Source organism: Onychostruthus taczanowskii, unplaced genomic scaffold (genome assembly GCF_017590055.1).
Source record: "Onychostruthus taczanowskii isolate IOZ18803 unplaced genomic scaffold, ASM1759005v1 scaffold95, whole genome shotgun sequence".
In the NCBI taxonomy this organism is placed as follows: domain Eukaryota; kingdom Metazoa; phylum Chordata; class Aves; order Passeriformes; family Passeridae; genus Onychostruthus; species Onychostruthus taczanowskii.
Window position 1 is genome coordinate 2524989 of NW_024507546.1, and position 15249 is coordinate 2540237.

The 15249-nt window shown below is 38.9% G+C and overlaps 1 protein-coding gene across 3 annotated transcripts in view; it reads right to left on the reverse strand.

Annotated features, from left to right (window-relative positions):
- Positions 1-15249, reverse strand: part of APPL2 (adaptor protein, phosphotyrosine interacting with PH domain and leucine zipper 2) — a 33507-nt gene that overhangs the window by 4580 nt on the left and 13678 nt on the right. For all 3 annotated transcript variants that reach the window (XM_041426865.1, XM_041426867.1, XM_041426868.1), the window contains exons 3-16: positions 13871-13930; positions 13313-13384; positions 11383-11470; positions 9220-9261; positions 9044-9102; positions 7936-8082; positions 5743-5825; positions 2977-3135; positions 1779-1967; positions 1421-1463; positions 1287-1343; positions 1084-1172; positions 513-665; positions 337-389 (exon numbers count right to left, since the gene is read on the reverse strand). In XM_041426865.1, coding sequence (XP_041282799.1) covers positions 337-389; positions 513-665; positions 1084-1172; positions 1287-1343; positions 1421-1463; positions 1779-1967; positions 2977-3135; positions 5743-5825; positions 7936-8082; positions 9044-9102; positions 9220-9261; positions 11383-11470; positions 13313-13384; positions 13871-13930 — 1294 coding nt within the window. The remainder of the gene's footprint in view (positions 1-336; positions 390-512; positions 666-1083; positions 1173-1286; positions 1344-1420; positions 1464-1778; positions 1968-2976; positions 3136-5742; positions 5826-7935; positions 8083-9043; positions 9103-9219; positions 9262-11382; positions 11471-13312; positions 13385-13870; positions 13931-15249) is intronic.

Genomic DNA, 15249 nt, shown 5'->3' on the forward strand with positions numbered 1-15249 from the left:
TAGAAGATTTAATGACAACTAAGCAGCCATTATGCAGCAAAGCCATCACTTGATCAGGCTCCCTTTATGGCTGGTGGTGGGCAAGGGAAAGCAGGGTGAATGTTCAGAGCAGTAGGTACTGCTTTGGTTCTGAGAGCAGTTTTCTGACAGGGCTGTGGGTTCCAGGCACAGGGGAAGAGGAGAACAGCCAGGGCCAAGCCCTACACATGCTAGTACAGGAAGGTCACTTTATTATTGGATCTGTTACTTCTGCTCCACGGTGTCAGGTGCTTTTCTTAAGAGACACTGGGTAACTAAAATCACAACTGATTTTATCTGGATGAAAGAAGCACTGACCTTCCTCCTCATCTTTGTTGCTGTCTTCAGATTCCCCAAATGGGTTTGCACGTCTGTGAAATAAGAATTAAAACTTGAATTACAGATTCTGGTCATCACCACTAACAGATGCTGCAATACTTCATCTCGCCTGAAATCACACTGTTACAGTGATGGATCACTGTCTCTGGCCATACCTGCCACCTCTGTTCTGGTCCAGAAATTCCATAGCAGGCAGTACAATATCAAATTGAATTGGTGTTCCAGGAGCAATGAGTTGTGTGGAGTCTTGAATGCCAGCTGATCCACTGGGAATTATTTTGTCATTTTCCATATTCTTTACAGTCTGGCTGAAGTGCAAATGTAGAAAAAAATTATGTTTCTATCCATCAGTGACACCCTACCTTTGCTCTGGAAGAGAGACAAGATTATTCAAAAATCCAAAGCAGGACTGAACCACTATGCAGACATGTAAGATATTTTCCTATTTACCTGTTACTGAGGACCCTAATAAAATCTTTTTTTTAAACCTAGCATTATTTAGGACAAAAATAAACATTGGTATATTAAACCTGAATACAGATCAGCTCTGAGTGTGGGCTGACTTTCAGCAACAGGTGGCCATTTGTCTCCCTGCCCTGTCAATATTCACAGCTGCATTACCAGCAGAGCCCTGGACTTGTGTCTACACTTCTCAGTGACAGCCCCTCAGCCCTGGGCTCAATACAACTGCACACGGTCCCTGCTCCATGCAAGGGAGAACGTTACCTGGGGTGCTGAACTTCATGTTTTTTTCCCAAGCTAGTAATGGGAGTCACTGCTTGCAGGGCTGTCTGATTTAATTTGATTGCAGCTGCCTACGAAAACAAGACAGAACAGCTCTTTTAGACATGTAGCTTACCTTACCATGTTGAAGAATAATGGGAGAGCAAGTTGAAGGAACAGACTGAAAGATCAAAACAAGCTCCCACCTCTGGATTGTCAGTAAGATAGATCTGTCTGGAGATGTTGTTGATGGCACATATCCACTGGAAGGGAAAAATGAAATTGAAGTCTTCAAGCTCACTTGTATGCAAGAATAATAACATTAAGAAAATATTTTTACCTCCTCGTATTCTTTCTTGCTTTCTGCTTGAAGGGTTATACCCCTAAAATATAAACACAGTGTATAAGTGCTAACAGTGGACACCAGGACTGTTTGACTGCAGTGCTTACAGTAACCTCACCAAGCTTTCCATCTATTAACTACCAAAGGAACAAGAATCATGAATAAGCTGCAGCTAAAAGACACCACACGTTCCATTCAGGCACTTGTGGGGGAGGATGGAAAATATGCTTTTAATTTGGAAACACCCTTCTGGAAACCCAGAAAAGCTTACTACTACACCAAGCAAGTTTTACAGGAAAGAGTATCTGAAGGGGTAGGTGTGACTGACTGTGCTCAAACAAAACCTGTCTCATACGCTTTGCCTGTAGGAGTAGTGATCTGAAAGCAGTATCTTCTGTCTTCACAGTCCACAGCCATAACAGAGCAGTTATCCAGGTCCTGAATCAATCCTCCAGCTACTGCTCCCCTTGGCTGACACATCAAGTTGCCACCTTGAGTGAAGAAATAGAGTCTTTCCCAAGTTGTAGTCACCAGACCTGTTTTACTGATGAGAAGGTGCAGTGATAAAGACTCATTACTGTTTAGAACTTTAGAAGTGCTGTTTAGAAGTAACAGGTATGAAACTGCAAACACAGCCTGATGCTAATCAACTTCATGTTCACCCTGGCAATTTTTTAGTAGTCTTTGTTAAGAAGAAAAAGAAGCACCTGTTCCTAGCAGAAACTAATCCATAATGAAAGCTGAAAAATTAAATTAATTCCAAACATCCAAGTTAAAAATCGTATCTTCTAGCTAAGGAATAAAAGAGTATTGAGTAACTGACATGAAATACTATGAGCAGTTTCAGCACAAAGAATCTAAATATAAAAAATTATCTACTGCAGTAGTATCTCAGAGTCCATCTCTTGCTTAGCTATAGAGTCCTATTACAGTGTAATCCAGCTTTTGGAATACTAGGAGAAATTACTAGATGTACACTGACAAAGAAAAAAATTAATTACTAGATAAAATAATAAACTGATATTTAATCAATCACATAAATAGGGTTATTATATGCCACCAATATACCTAACTTGTGTGGAAGTTTATGGAAAATTTTACATGTAAAATCTGCAGACATAATTCTACATATGACATTCTACACAAAACTGGCATTGTCCATAAAGCTTTTATTTATGTAAAAGAGGTCATTTATGAAAACGTGTTAACTACAAAATAAAGCTGCTTTTGTAAACACCATGTCTCCTTTAAGATTTGGGCGCAGTCTCATCAGCTTCTAATTTTTAGCCACTTGAATGCAGGAAATTTTTCCTGTAGGTACATTCAATCAGAAGCAAAATTCTGTTTTCAGAAAAATAGTCTCAAACGCCTCTAATTTGGTTAAAGCTTCAAAAATACATTTCCAAAGATGACAGAGGTACTCAGAGGATGAAAAGTGGAGCTACCAAACTGATTTAGGACCCTCAAACATCAATACCTGAGGAGTCCTTATGACCCTCCCCCCAAAAATGCAGCCACTTAACAAAATCAGCAGATAACAACAATCTTCTTACTTTCTAAGATTAAGGTAGCCAGCCTTCTGGATGAGATTTCTATTGATGGCAGGTGAAGTTACATCAGAATCTGGGGTGTAAACAGATTCATTAACCGCAATTAAGTCCTGCTGGGATATTCTCATTTTTTCAGCTTCGGCATCCAGCTCTCCTTGTATACTGGAAAAAAAAAGCCAACAACACAAAAAGAAACCCAAAGCCATCATTACCCATTTATACCAGGATACAAGTAACATCTGTAAGCCAAAATGAACAAAAACACCCTCTGAGATTACCTTGGAGGGTAGTGCAAAGATGAAATTTATTTTTCCAATAGATGTTACAGGAACTACTGTTTTGTGATACTGAAATGAGCACATGAGAAATGTTGAGACGTGTTGAGAGTGTTATTTTTTGAGAGACAGCTTCTAAAAGTAACACTTCTATGAATTTACACTGCTGAACACATACAGACATTGCCCTACTATATGGCATAGTTCAAAGCAGGCTGTACTAGAGGATCTCTTGGCTTTTTCAGAACTGTCTAATGCCTCCAAGGCTGTAACACACAGGAATTCCTGCTTTGACACCACCTATTAACTGGTCATGGATTTTCATTAATTCAGAACAGTACAATGACAAAATCTATAGCTCAAGTCTCACTTCAGCTTTAATTCTTTGTTTATAATACTGTGTTCTGCTTTGGTGTGATGCAGAGAACATCAGGTCTGAATTAAATTAGACCATATTTTGCAAGCTAACGCCTTTCCACTCCATCATTGAATGTCAGAGTAAGAATTATTTAAATTCCATTTTTAAATACAATGGAACTGTGCTGTCAGTTTTTACTTCAGTGTTATTTCAATCAATCTTTTGATCTGTCATTTTTGTTGCACCACAAAATGCTTTTGATAAAACATCCCTGGCACCTTCATGGTTTCTGAGGCTGTATTCCTCTTCCTAAGGTGTGCTTCTCCCATCTCCAAGGCAGGAAGAATAGTGAAGTAAACTTCAGTTCTGAAGTTACATGCATGTGTGGCAATTAGGCCAAGTGGTCACTGAGAATGTGTTAGTGTTAGTGTAGATATCTCCCGTGTTTTTATAGCATTAGCAATATTCACTGTATAAATTAAAATGCTTTTAAATACCAATAAAATTCTGTAGCTGCACAATGGGTCACATCAATTTGTTGTTCCAAAAGAACAAATATGCAAGTGAAAAGCTTTTAGCTTGACTAACAAGCAGACCTGACTCACTGAGGCCTTGTGATCCCCAGCACTAAGGAAGGAGAGGAGTGGGCAGCACAGTTTTCAATGGCTGTGCAAACTGAAGTCATGAAACCCTGTCCAGTGTCAGTAATTCTGTGATTAACAGTGCCATTCAGAATTTTACAAGCTTCTCTTTTGGTTTTTCCACAGACATCACACCCCTTTATGTGTGTAACACATGTTACATGTGTTTAAATGTAACACTGGTTACATTTGAGTTGTACTTTCAAGCTTTACTGTCTGACAGACTTTAAACACAAAAACCAGACTTAGCAAAATAACTGAGCAGCCTATTTTTGTTTCCATTTACTACTGTACACTGTCCAGAACTCAAATTCATCTGACTGTGGAAAACAAGGGCTTATTCTACAGTGAGGATCCAATGGCAGGACCCTTCCTGTGCCTGTAAAACACATGTAAGATGCTCCAGACTTTTTAAACAAAAGTCACTATTTCAATGGCATTTAAAATCTGTCCTCCAGTCTGTACAAATGCTGTTTAAACATTAGAGGGATTTAACAGCAGAAGGATTTATTTCACAAGTGAGTGTACAAAGATATATAAGTATAAAAGTACAAAAAGTAAAGAATCATTTAGTGAAATAATCTACTGTACTTGTTTGTAGAATGGTTCTCAAGTTAACAGGTATGCATTATTTAAAGTGCCATCAGAGTGAGAATAAGTAATGATTTGGCTACAGCTTGATATGAAAGGAATGAAGGATTAAAGTCAAGGACTCGGTTGGAACTATATTATCTTTATGATCCATTCCAACCCCTTAACATTTTATCATTCTATGAATAATATCCTCTCTATTATGCTTACATTTCAAGTGTAAAGTTTACATTTACAGGGACTTAATTATACAGAAACTCTCACTACAAGTAGAGGAGGTGGAGGGGAGGTGCAAGAAAAATGATGATAAAATTAGGAGTACAAAAGCAGTTTACTGAAATTTAAAACTTAGTCAAAGTAGGTTGAACTCACTGGACTAATACAGCCTACACTGGATGCAATGAATTTGTTCCCTAGGGTGAGGAGTTTTGTTTGCCTTGTGTAGCTACACCATCAAACGCTTTAGGCCCTAAATTTGAGAGGTTAATGGGTTATTGTTGCTGTATTATTACAGAAGACCCAGTAAATATAAATACCTATAATTCAGAGAGCACCTTAAGTCTATTATATTAATACTGTTAACCTGTTTCTAGCCCAAATTCCATGCTTTTCTATTCATGAAGAGACACAGGGATGTAAGAAAGCATGTGAACACTTTACAGTATATAGTTTCTGACTATTGTAAAAATACTCTCTTCAGTGTACAGACAGCATTTTCTTTTCCATGTACAAACATTTCCTTTCTACCTGTTACTTCAACAAAATATGCCCAACAATGCCATGTAAGCCTGGAAGGAATCTCATTAGAAAGAAAAAGAGGCACTCTCTGGTACGTGCTGAAGGTTAGAGCGCTATTGCTCAGACTCCAATGGAATGACAAAAGCAAACAAACGCAGTAGGTTACCTCTGAACCATGTCTGAAACAGATGACAAAAAGCTGTCCATCCTTTTGGAAAACATCTCTGCTCCTTTCTTAAAGAAGTTGATCTGAAAAATACCAAGAAAAAGGGCACTGAAGGTTCTCTTGGCTTTGGCAGACAAGCAGCAGATTGTGGGAGTGTTAACAGTGCTTCCATTATGACTGGAACTTTTGGCGGGTGATCAAACACATGGGCAAAACAGCTGCGTTGCCTTTCTTGCTACTTCCCACTTTTGCAACTCTCCACCCTTTCACACAGAGATAAGCTATTGGCTGCTGACAGGTATGTTTCCAAAGAACTTGCTAAATGACTCAAATAAGGGCACAGGTAGCTTCTCCCACAATAGCACTGGGCAGGGCTGGGCCTCGTGGTGTTAGGAGCTGCTGTGTGCAATGCCACCCTATCAAAGGGACTGGGACACAAATCATCCATTAGATTTAGCAGTCCAACCTGAACTACCAACTCCACGATGGAAGTTTTCAAAGTGCTGTAGCAAAGTCGGTCAGGAAAATGTAGCTGTGCTTGCAGAAGCCTCCAGGGCAACTGGCTGTATCAACTACAGTTTTACTATGAGTTTTGTTCTACTGAAGGAGCTAAAAAAAAAAGCTACTATGGCCAAAGTGCACATTATGTGATAGAAAATTAATTCTCTTAGCTGGCTCAGCAGGCACACAATAAAGCAAAGCACTTGGTGTAGACTTGACCTTGTATTGTCTGCTGCAGGGCACAGCCATCATTACAGCCTACCGGAAACTGCATGAAACATGGAAACAGATAGGATGTGTGTGCAATTAATTAGAATAAACACATAAAAATCAGTGATCTACTCTGGGAAGAGATGTAAAAGCAAATTCTTGGATGTTAAGCAATTTATTAGCTATTTCATCCACTTTTACTTGTGATTTCACTCCCTTTCTCTAACCTTGGGACTTAGGATTCCCAAGATTCAGATTTCTGCGACCATGTTATAGACCACAGCATCCCTTTATAAAGGAGAGAAAGAATGGTCTCCTAAAGAATGACTCACCTATTCTATTTCTGAAGCCTTTTTCAAAAGGAAAGAGGTCTACATTCCACTGATGGTAAATGCTGATGCCAGTTTTCAGTCAAATGAACCCTCTATTAGCCACTGCTTCTTTCAAAATGTCCATATGACCTACTCATTTGTTGGAAACGTAAATCTGGAGACACATGTCTGAGTAATTAACTAAAACAATACATATTTATACTGAAAGGCAGTTCACAATATTTAAGCATCAACTGGCTTCTGGTTATTCAGTTATTCCCATGACAACCTGAGACTTCCCTGTAAAAAGCACTGAGATAAAGCAGTTTTGCCAGTTGAAGTATGGGGAAAGAAAGTTCTGTTTGGTTTCCAGTAAAGGAAACCAATGCAGTTCTTTCACATAGGATAATTACAGCAGAGAAGCAGTGTGAACTACCGTGGTGGGGAAAGTGACTGAATCCTCATTTACTACCTGTTTTAAATGAGGCACATGGGCTGCAAAAGACAGATGATGTAGATGATGAGCCACACTACAATATCAAACAGAGCACCACATCTATTTTTCCTCTTTTCATAGCCCAGTTCTCATTTTCCAAACACTTTCTTTCATCAAAATCAAAGACCCTTAAAATGGGTAATAGTGAGAATCAAGTGTTGTGATAAGTGCTGTCAGACTTGAGAAATGCTCTATCAAATTGCTGTTAGAATAAAAATTAGAAAAAGGATTTTCCAGCCTTATGCTCAATCCTCTCTACTGTTCTGTCCTTCCAGCTCTCCAGAGCTCTGTTCCTCATCGTGCACACTCCTCATTAGTATGCTGAACATTATGTGCCAGGAAGGGAACTGCTACACAGGAGAGATTGTGCAGACTGAGTAAACAGTGGAAGTAAATGCTACTGCATTTAGCTCAGCTGTGAAAAAACTAACCCTGGGCTGATTTTGCATTGAAGTGTATTGGATTTTCTTTTCATTAGTATCCTTCCTGAATATCTAAACATTCAACTATTTGCCACAAACAAAATCTGTTGTTAGAATCTAGGCAAGCTGAATGCAAATTGTTTCCCCACCACACTCATTGTAATTTGTCAGGTCTCAAAATAAATCCAGAACTACAATGTTTTACCTTTCCCAGGAACATGTCTAAGTGATACAGACACTTTGCTGTCAATACCTGTCCCCGTGTATATCCTAGCATAGGTTCCATCATAGCCACTCTCTTCCTGTACTGCAGAGCATTCAGGGCACAGTAATATTGCAAGGATGAAAGGTGCTGCTTTCTTCTGGCATTTGCCACTTCTTTTGCCACTTCTGCCTTAAGCTGAACAAAAAATGATAAAGAGGTTGACGAAGTGTTACTGTGTATATGGTTATATTTACTGATAATCTTCAAATTTTTTTAAATCATCGTCTTTACAGAACTTCTACAGGTTAAAATGAAGGATGAGAAACAAAGAAAGCAAATCTAAAACCCAAAGCAAGTATTTCAGGCCCTTAACTGTCATGACACTAAAGCATTTGGAGAGCTCCTGTGACTACAAACTATGTAACTACCACCACTAAAAATCTGGATCAGATCTCTGTGCAAGAAATTTATTTGCAGCTGAGATCAGAACACAAGTCTGCAAGTGCAGAATTCAGAGGTGAGTAATTCACAGTATGCTATACCACATTGTGCTCCATAAGGCATTTCCTTTCAAGAACCATCCTGTAGAACAGATTCACTCTCAAGACAGGGCCAGCCATACACTTTTTGACAAAGAGATGTATTTTAGAATAGCAGTCCAGTGGGCAAAGAAGGAGGAATGTAAAATAATCCCACCAAGAGAGTTATGTGCACTGTTAAGTGGAATGACAGGCCAGAGTAATTGAACAGGAAGGTACATGCAAAGAAATGCAATGCTTTAGGAACAGCAGACACAAGGCTTCATGGCAGCTCACAATGAATTGTGCTCAGTGATACTGCATCACCACCTCAGCTGCACAACACTAGGCCTATACAAAGCTATTTATAGTCACTTGGACTGCCTCTATCTGAAAAGCTCCCATGGATCTGAAGGGCTCTAGTTGAGCACAATATTTCATGACTTGCCTAACTTGGAGAAAACAGGTGTAATTGCTGAGTTGATGTTTAAAAGCCTTGTGTCTGCTTGGAAATGAAATCACAAGTATTCCTGAGCTACTGTGAATTTAAGCAATGAACTCTCCAAAGTTCACAATGAACAAGGATGCAGACAGAATGGCTGATGAAAACATTCTATTTTCCCTTTCACATTTGTTACCTTCTCATTTTCTTTCCTTTTCGGTAACCTGCTATATTTTGCCATGGACACGTCATGTTCTGTAGACAAGGAATATTTTTTTTTTTTTAGAAATGTGATGTGTTTGTGCACAGATTAAACATGTCTTCTTTGCTCTAGCAGCTGCATATGAATAGAAACAAAACAGGGACACATACCATTGCTAGCAAGGCCAAAGAGATCCTTCAGTGTGCTTACTTCTGGAAAAGAGAAATCAAATATTCAAAGTAAAACCAGCTGTGAACACTTTGTTCAACTGAGACCATTTATGGCATATTTACTGCCCAAGTCACTCCAGCCCTTCCACAGCAGAGATGTATACATTGTGCCTGTCTTGAAAATGCTAAAGCAGATCAGCTGCTAGAGAAATGAATAGGCAGATAGCTAATTGGTGGTGGACTGAGTTTATTTTATTGAGCAAGTTGTCACTTCAAGAAAGATGCCTTATCTGCCAGTGTCATTTCTCCAAAGAAACACCATTTCAGTATGTTTATTCTGACAAAAGGCCCACCACTATCATGCAAGAGCAGCAGTCCTGAACAATCTGACAGTGCTTACGTGATACTGAGAAATTTAAGACCCATGGATGTATGAACTAAAGCCTTCTTCCTGTATATGAATCTCCCTCAGTGTGGAACATTTTTGCTAAGCTGCTCTGTGAAAATAAATCTGCATTCAACACACCTGACTGCTGGGTATGATGCTTGCATTACAAATACTGGCCATGAAATTCTGATACAGGTAGAGAGAAGACAGGCTGAACAGGCAAGGTAACTTCACAAGTGTCAGGCACAAGCTACTCTTAGTATCCCCACCAACATATGCTGCAACTGGTAAAAACTCTCTCAAAAAGCTACAAAGAAAGCACATTTACAAGAACAGACATTATGCAACTGTGAAAATACCAAGGGGAAATTGTAGGATGTCATCATGGTCTCTGATTATTTTTAGCATCCTACTCATTAATCAGTTTCACTCCACCTTTTTTTTCCCCCCCCAGAATGCTTCATTATGACTCAGATGAAGAAAGACAGAAGATTTTTCCATTTGTAAGTAACTTCTGTTTAGAGGTTTCTACAATATTCAATGTATAGATGTAACAGGATCAAAAGTAAAAACAGTAAGACAGTTATTCTTCCTTGCTGCCTTGTGTAATCCCTCTATGACATTCCAATATGGCCAGGTCTCTACTGAAAATGCTGTTCTACAGACTGCATCAGAAAAAGTGGATAGAATTTTTAAAAAACTGACATCCAAGGAAGTTGAATAAACTTTCATTTTTTGTCATGAAGCAGCTGGAGCTGTGGTTGCAGGCTTCATATTCATTTTCATATATTTTTTAATGAACAAGAGGGAAGAATCCATAAATATGGAAAAATAATTACTATCTCTGAGGCAACATGAAAGAGTTGAGGAAGTGTTTATACCAGCAACATCTTACCATCCAAATTCTGCTTTATATTTGACAGCATATAATAAATAATGTATTGTTAACATAGACACCTGGATGTCCTCAAAATTTCCAATCAGATCCTATAAGGAACTTAAACCAGTCACTGTTTTGCTGTAGTCATTTTGTCTCACATCAAAATGATGTCTACAAGAAGGACATAAGTGGGACTGCAAAAAGTGAAATGAGCAGTGGGCTTTAAAAAAAAAGAGAAAGAAAGAAATGCTGCTGCAAAAACTCACATTTCTGTTGTGTAAGTAGGTAAGACTGTCCTTGACCTTGAATATAAGCTTTTTTTCTTTTGTGATTACATAAAATGTTTGTGTTATTGCCTTGGTGTTTAAGTAATGAACTCCCAAATTCGTGAAATCAGGTAACTTGCATGGAACTACCCTTGCATGGCAAGGATTTAAAGAGGACTGATTCCCTAAAAAGGAGGGAATATACTATTCTCTGAAGTTAAAACAACATTCTTGCCTGTGCTTGTCAAACAGCCCCAAACTTCAGAAGTGGAATAAATACTGACTGCAAGCCCAATTCACTGCTAAATATTCCTTCTGGCAATTACAACATCAGTGACTTCAGTGAAATTACACTAGTATAAAAACACAGTGACCCAACAAAGAACAAAGCTGTATATTTTTAAACTTGCACCATATGGTGCATAAAATGTTATGTGGTGAACTTGAACTGGTTTTGTCTGAGTAAGAGCATGCACCTGTCAACAAAACTGAAATAGCAGAAAAAAACCCCACAAACTTTCCTGTGAATCATCAAAGAACAAATTAATACATGGCATTATTTCTCAGTTTGTGATGAAATAAACAAGCAGGAACATATAAGGAAAACTGAAACTTAGAATATAATTTACCTGTGAGATCTTTTTCTCGAAATTGTATTATTGGGAGAATCATTGTATCTGCAAGCTGTTTTGCCAGTTCAGAATGAAGAATATTGAGCTGAAACAGAGAACTGTTCTAAGACACAATGTACATAAAAAACCCCAAACCACAGAGAACATCAAAACACACCAGCCATTTGTGTCCAGTGGATATAATGTACTTCAATGCTTGAAATACACTTCTCATGGTATCTGAGACAGATGGGGATGTCTCCCTAAATGCTTCATTCCTGCCTGGTATTTCCCAAGGATCCAAGAACTTCTCAGTTCCCAAATAATGGATTAGGGCAATTCACTTGACCATTAATTCTAATGCTTAACCCAACAGGATTTAAACTGTAATTATCCTTTATTAACCTGTTTTTGTTAAGTCTCAATGCCATGGAGTTACAGTCCCACCACCATAACTACAGTGTCTTTCCATGAACAAGAGTTAACCAGGACACAATCACAACAGGGGGAAACCTCAACAAAAGGTCCCATTCAGTATTTTACCTTCACAGCAGTTCCCCATTCCTGTTTTTGTGTTTCTAAACCTCAGCACACAGCTGTTTTAAAGCACCCATGTGGCACCATTTAGGATGAAGGCAGGCAAGGCTCTCATGTCAACAGTGGCCTGCTAAGAATATGAGATGTGTGCAGGGAGGACAGCTATCAATCACACTGCTGGAGCACAAGGAAGGTGCCACACATTGAGGTGACATCCTGCCTGTTTGCTCAGTGTCCTGGATACCTCCAGGCAGCCTCATGCAGGGAAGGGTGAACTGAGGATTTCCCATGAGATAATACAATTCAATGCTGACAGAACAGAAAACAGGAACAAGGGGAAGCTAACACACAGAAAAGGAGGCCAAGGAATGGAGCAAGCTCTCATGAGGGAAAATGTGACTGACAGAACTGAGGAGCAACTTTCAGCTTTCTGTCCCCAAATGGCACTGTTCTCTTGAAACTGGGAAGGAGAAAGTTCTTGTTTTGATCTATTTGGAGCTCACATAAGCAATTGCAAGACTTGTGACAAAAAAAAATGCTCCTTTCAAGCATCCTGAAAACACACATGCAACAAGAAAAGCCTAAAAAAGAAGCAAACCTTTGGGATTCCTCTCACTACATCCTCAGAGTTATCCATGGGCTCTAAAATTTTTAACTTACTTTTTGTTCCACAACCCTCTCCCTTTTCCCAAACAGCAGACCAAACAGTACAGCCTTTTGCCTTCTTAATCAAAGTTGGAAGTAGACCAACAAGAACAGATTTTCTGATGGCACAGCACTGCTCAAAGCAGAGAGAGTGATTCGATGAAACCTAAGCAAGAAGGACCTAGATATCAAGGCCATACTGAAATGTTATATTGGCAGGTCTAACAAAAGCATTTACAAACACTTCCAGTACTTAGCAGAAACCTCCAGGGCATGGGGGTATTCACTGCACACAGATTCACTGTCTTCACCTCACAGTACTGCAGCCTTCCCCAGACATCTCTGGATTCTGCATGATCTCACAGCAACTAAACTGCAACTTTACCAATTCACAGCTGCCCTGCATCCATACCTAGCAAGCTTTGGCACAAACTGCAGTGTTTAAAGCTTAGAAATGTATCATTTTGATATGGAATTATATAAAAGATTGCCCTAGCCTAGATGACACATCCTGTTTTAGTCTCTCTTTAAGTTCCCCTAGGAAATTCAGCCTTGCTCTGAGAATAGAATATGGGATGAAGCCACAGAAACCGCTTTAACCATTATGGAAGGGTGGTATCAAACTTCTTTATCCAAAATTAAACTACTCTAAAACTCAGGCACAATCTAGCCTTCAGTGGGAAGGCTCTGAATCAAAAGGAGAGACCCAAAGAAAAAACACTAATATTCTGTATGGTAAAAAGAGAATATTAGCAATTCAAATTACCTCATCCACAACTTTTGAGAAATAATGGAGGGTGGATATCACTTCTTCATCTCCTTTACCTAAGGCAAAATGCTGCAAATAGAAACACACATTTGGTCCATAAATTAATAAAGATTAATATAAAATACAATACACGTTTTACTACAAATCTAATTAATATTTCTACAAAATAAAACAAATGCTAAAAATAAATGTAAAAACAGATGCTCATTAATATACATTCTTTTACCCTGCTCTTCTTGTGTTAAATGAATGGATTTTGGACAACACTTAATCCTTATTATACTCATTTTAAAGTCATAGAACTGGAACAAACTGACTTGTATCTTCATAAATTTATTAATTCAGATTTTGTACCTTTTTGGGTTTTTTCTAATGTCGTTCTTTTATTTTTTAAAGATTCTCAGAAATGACCCAACGCCCTTGAACATCCTGGGGAAATTCACAACTGCCTTTGCATGAAAGCAAATGCCCTGAGCACTTCCAGAAAACACAGTTTAGAGACTTTTTCACAAGTGCTGAGGCAGAAAAGAAATCAAAGTCATGTGTTGAACATACCTGCTTTTCATAGGCAAGGAGCTGCTTCGAAAGCTGTTGTGTGGCAAGACACATTTCATTCTACAAACAAAAATGACATGTTAATAGAAATAATGAAAGGTCCCCAGTCCTGCTGTTACCACTAATTTGTTAGCAACTTCTTGACTGAATCTGAAACTACTTTGACAAACATTCAGTTGTGTGCAAACAGCGTGTCCCAAAATACCTGCACAGATGTCCTGCTTTCAGTTAGGATAGAGTTAATTTCTTCTCAACAGCTGTTACAGCGCTGTGTTTTGGACTCAGAGTAAGAATAGTGCTGAAAATGCACTGATGTTTTGGATTTTTTGTGAAGTCATGTTTATACTAAGTAAATGATTTCTTTTCCTTGTCCCGCACTCAGCCAGTGAGAGGGCACGCAAAAGAAGCCAGTGGGAGGGAGCACAGCTGGGACAGACAACCCAAAAGGACCAAAGGGATATTCCACACCATGGAACATCATGCCCAGTAAATAAACTGGGGCAAATACCCTAAAGGGAGGCCAATCTGGGTTCAGGAAGGGAGCCCTGGCATCAGTTAGTGGGTGGTGACAGCTGCAATGTGCATCCCCTTTTTTTTTTTTTCCTTTTTATTATCATTATTATAATTTACCATTATTATTTTACTTTATTTTCAATTATTAAACTTCCTTTATCTCAAAATACAAGTTTTATTTTGATTCTCCTCCCCATTCCACTGGGGTGATGGGAATAGAAATGGGGTTAAGCAAGCCCCACAAATGGGGCTGGCAGAATTTCCAGCTGCGCTTAAACCATGACAACAGAGAAGCAGCAGTAAGAGGTACATACTTCAGATCTACAGTTTAACTACTCTGAACAGAGCTAAGATTTGGGCATTTGGTTCTAGGCTTGGGTTTCTCCCCATCACAAGAATATAACAAAACTAGAACAACCTCAAAGATGTAGGATGCCATATCAGCATAAGAATGTTTCACACTGGTTAATCATCTCCCCCCAAAACCTACATCAATAAAGTGAACCAGAAGATGTGCCTCCATAATGCATTCACGCTCAGGGAATGTACCAATGTAATTACAGCACTTTAAGTGGCTACAAGAGCACAAACCAGCACATCTCTCTTTTCCTGAAAACATACACACACTTAAGATGTGCTTACACCAGGTAAGACTTGTAGAGAAGTTGTATAATTTTACTTGACAGCTGGAAAAACCAGACAAGCACTTGGATATGTCAATCTTTAATCAAGGTATTCCCTAACACTAGCATATCAACTGCTCTGTCCCTGATCTGTTAATGAGGACTTAGAACAAGAATACAAGAAAAAAGGGAAGGGGGTAACTGACATCTGTCTCAACCCCTATCAGATCCTTCTCGTCCTCA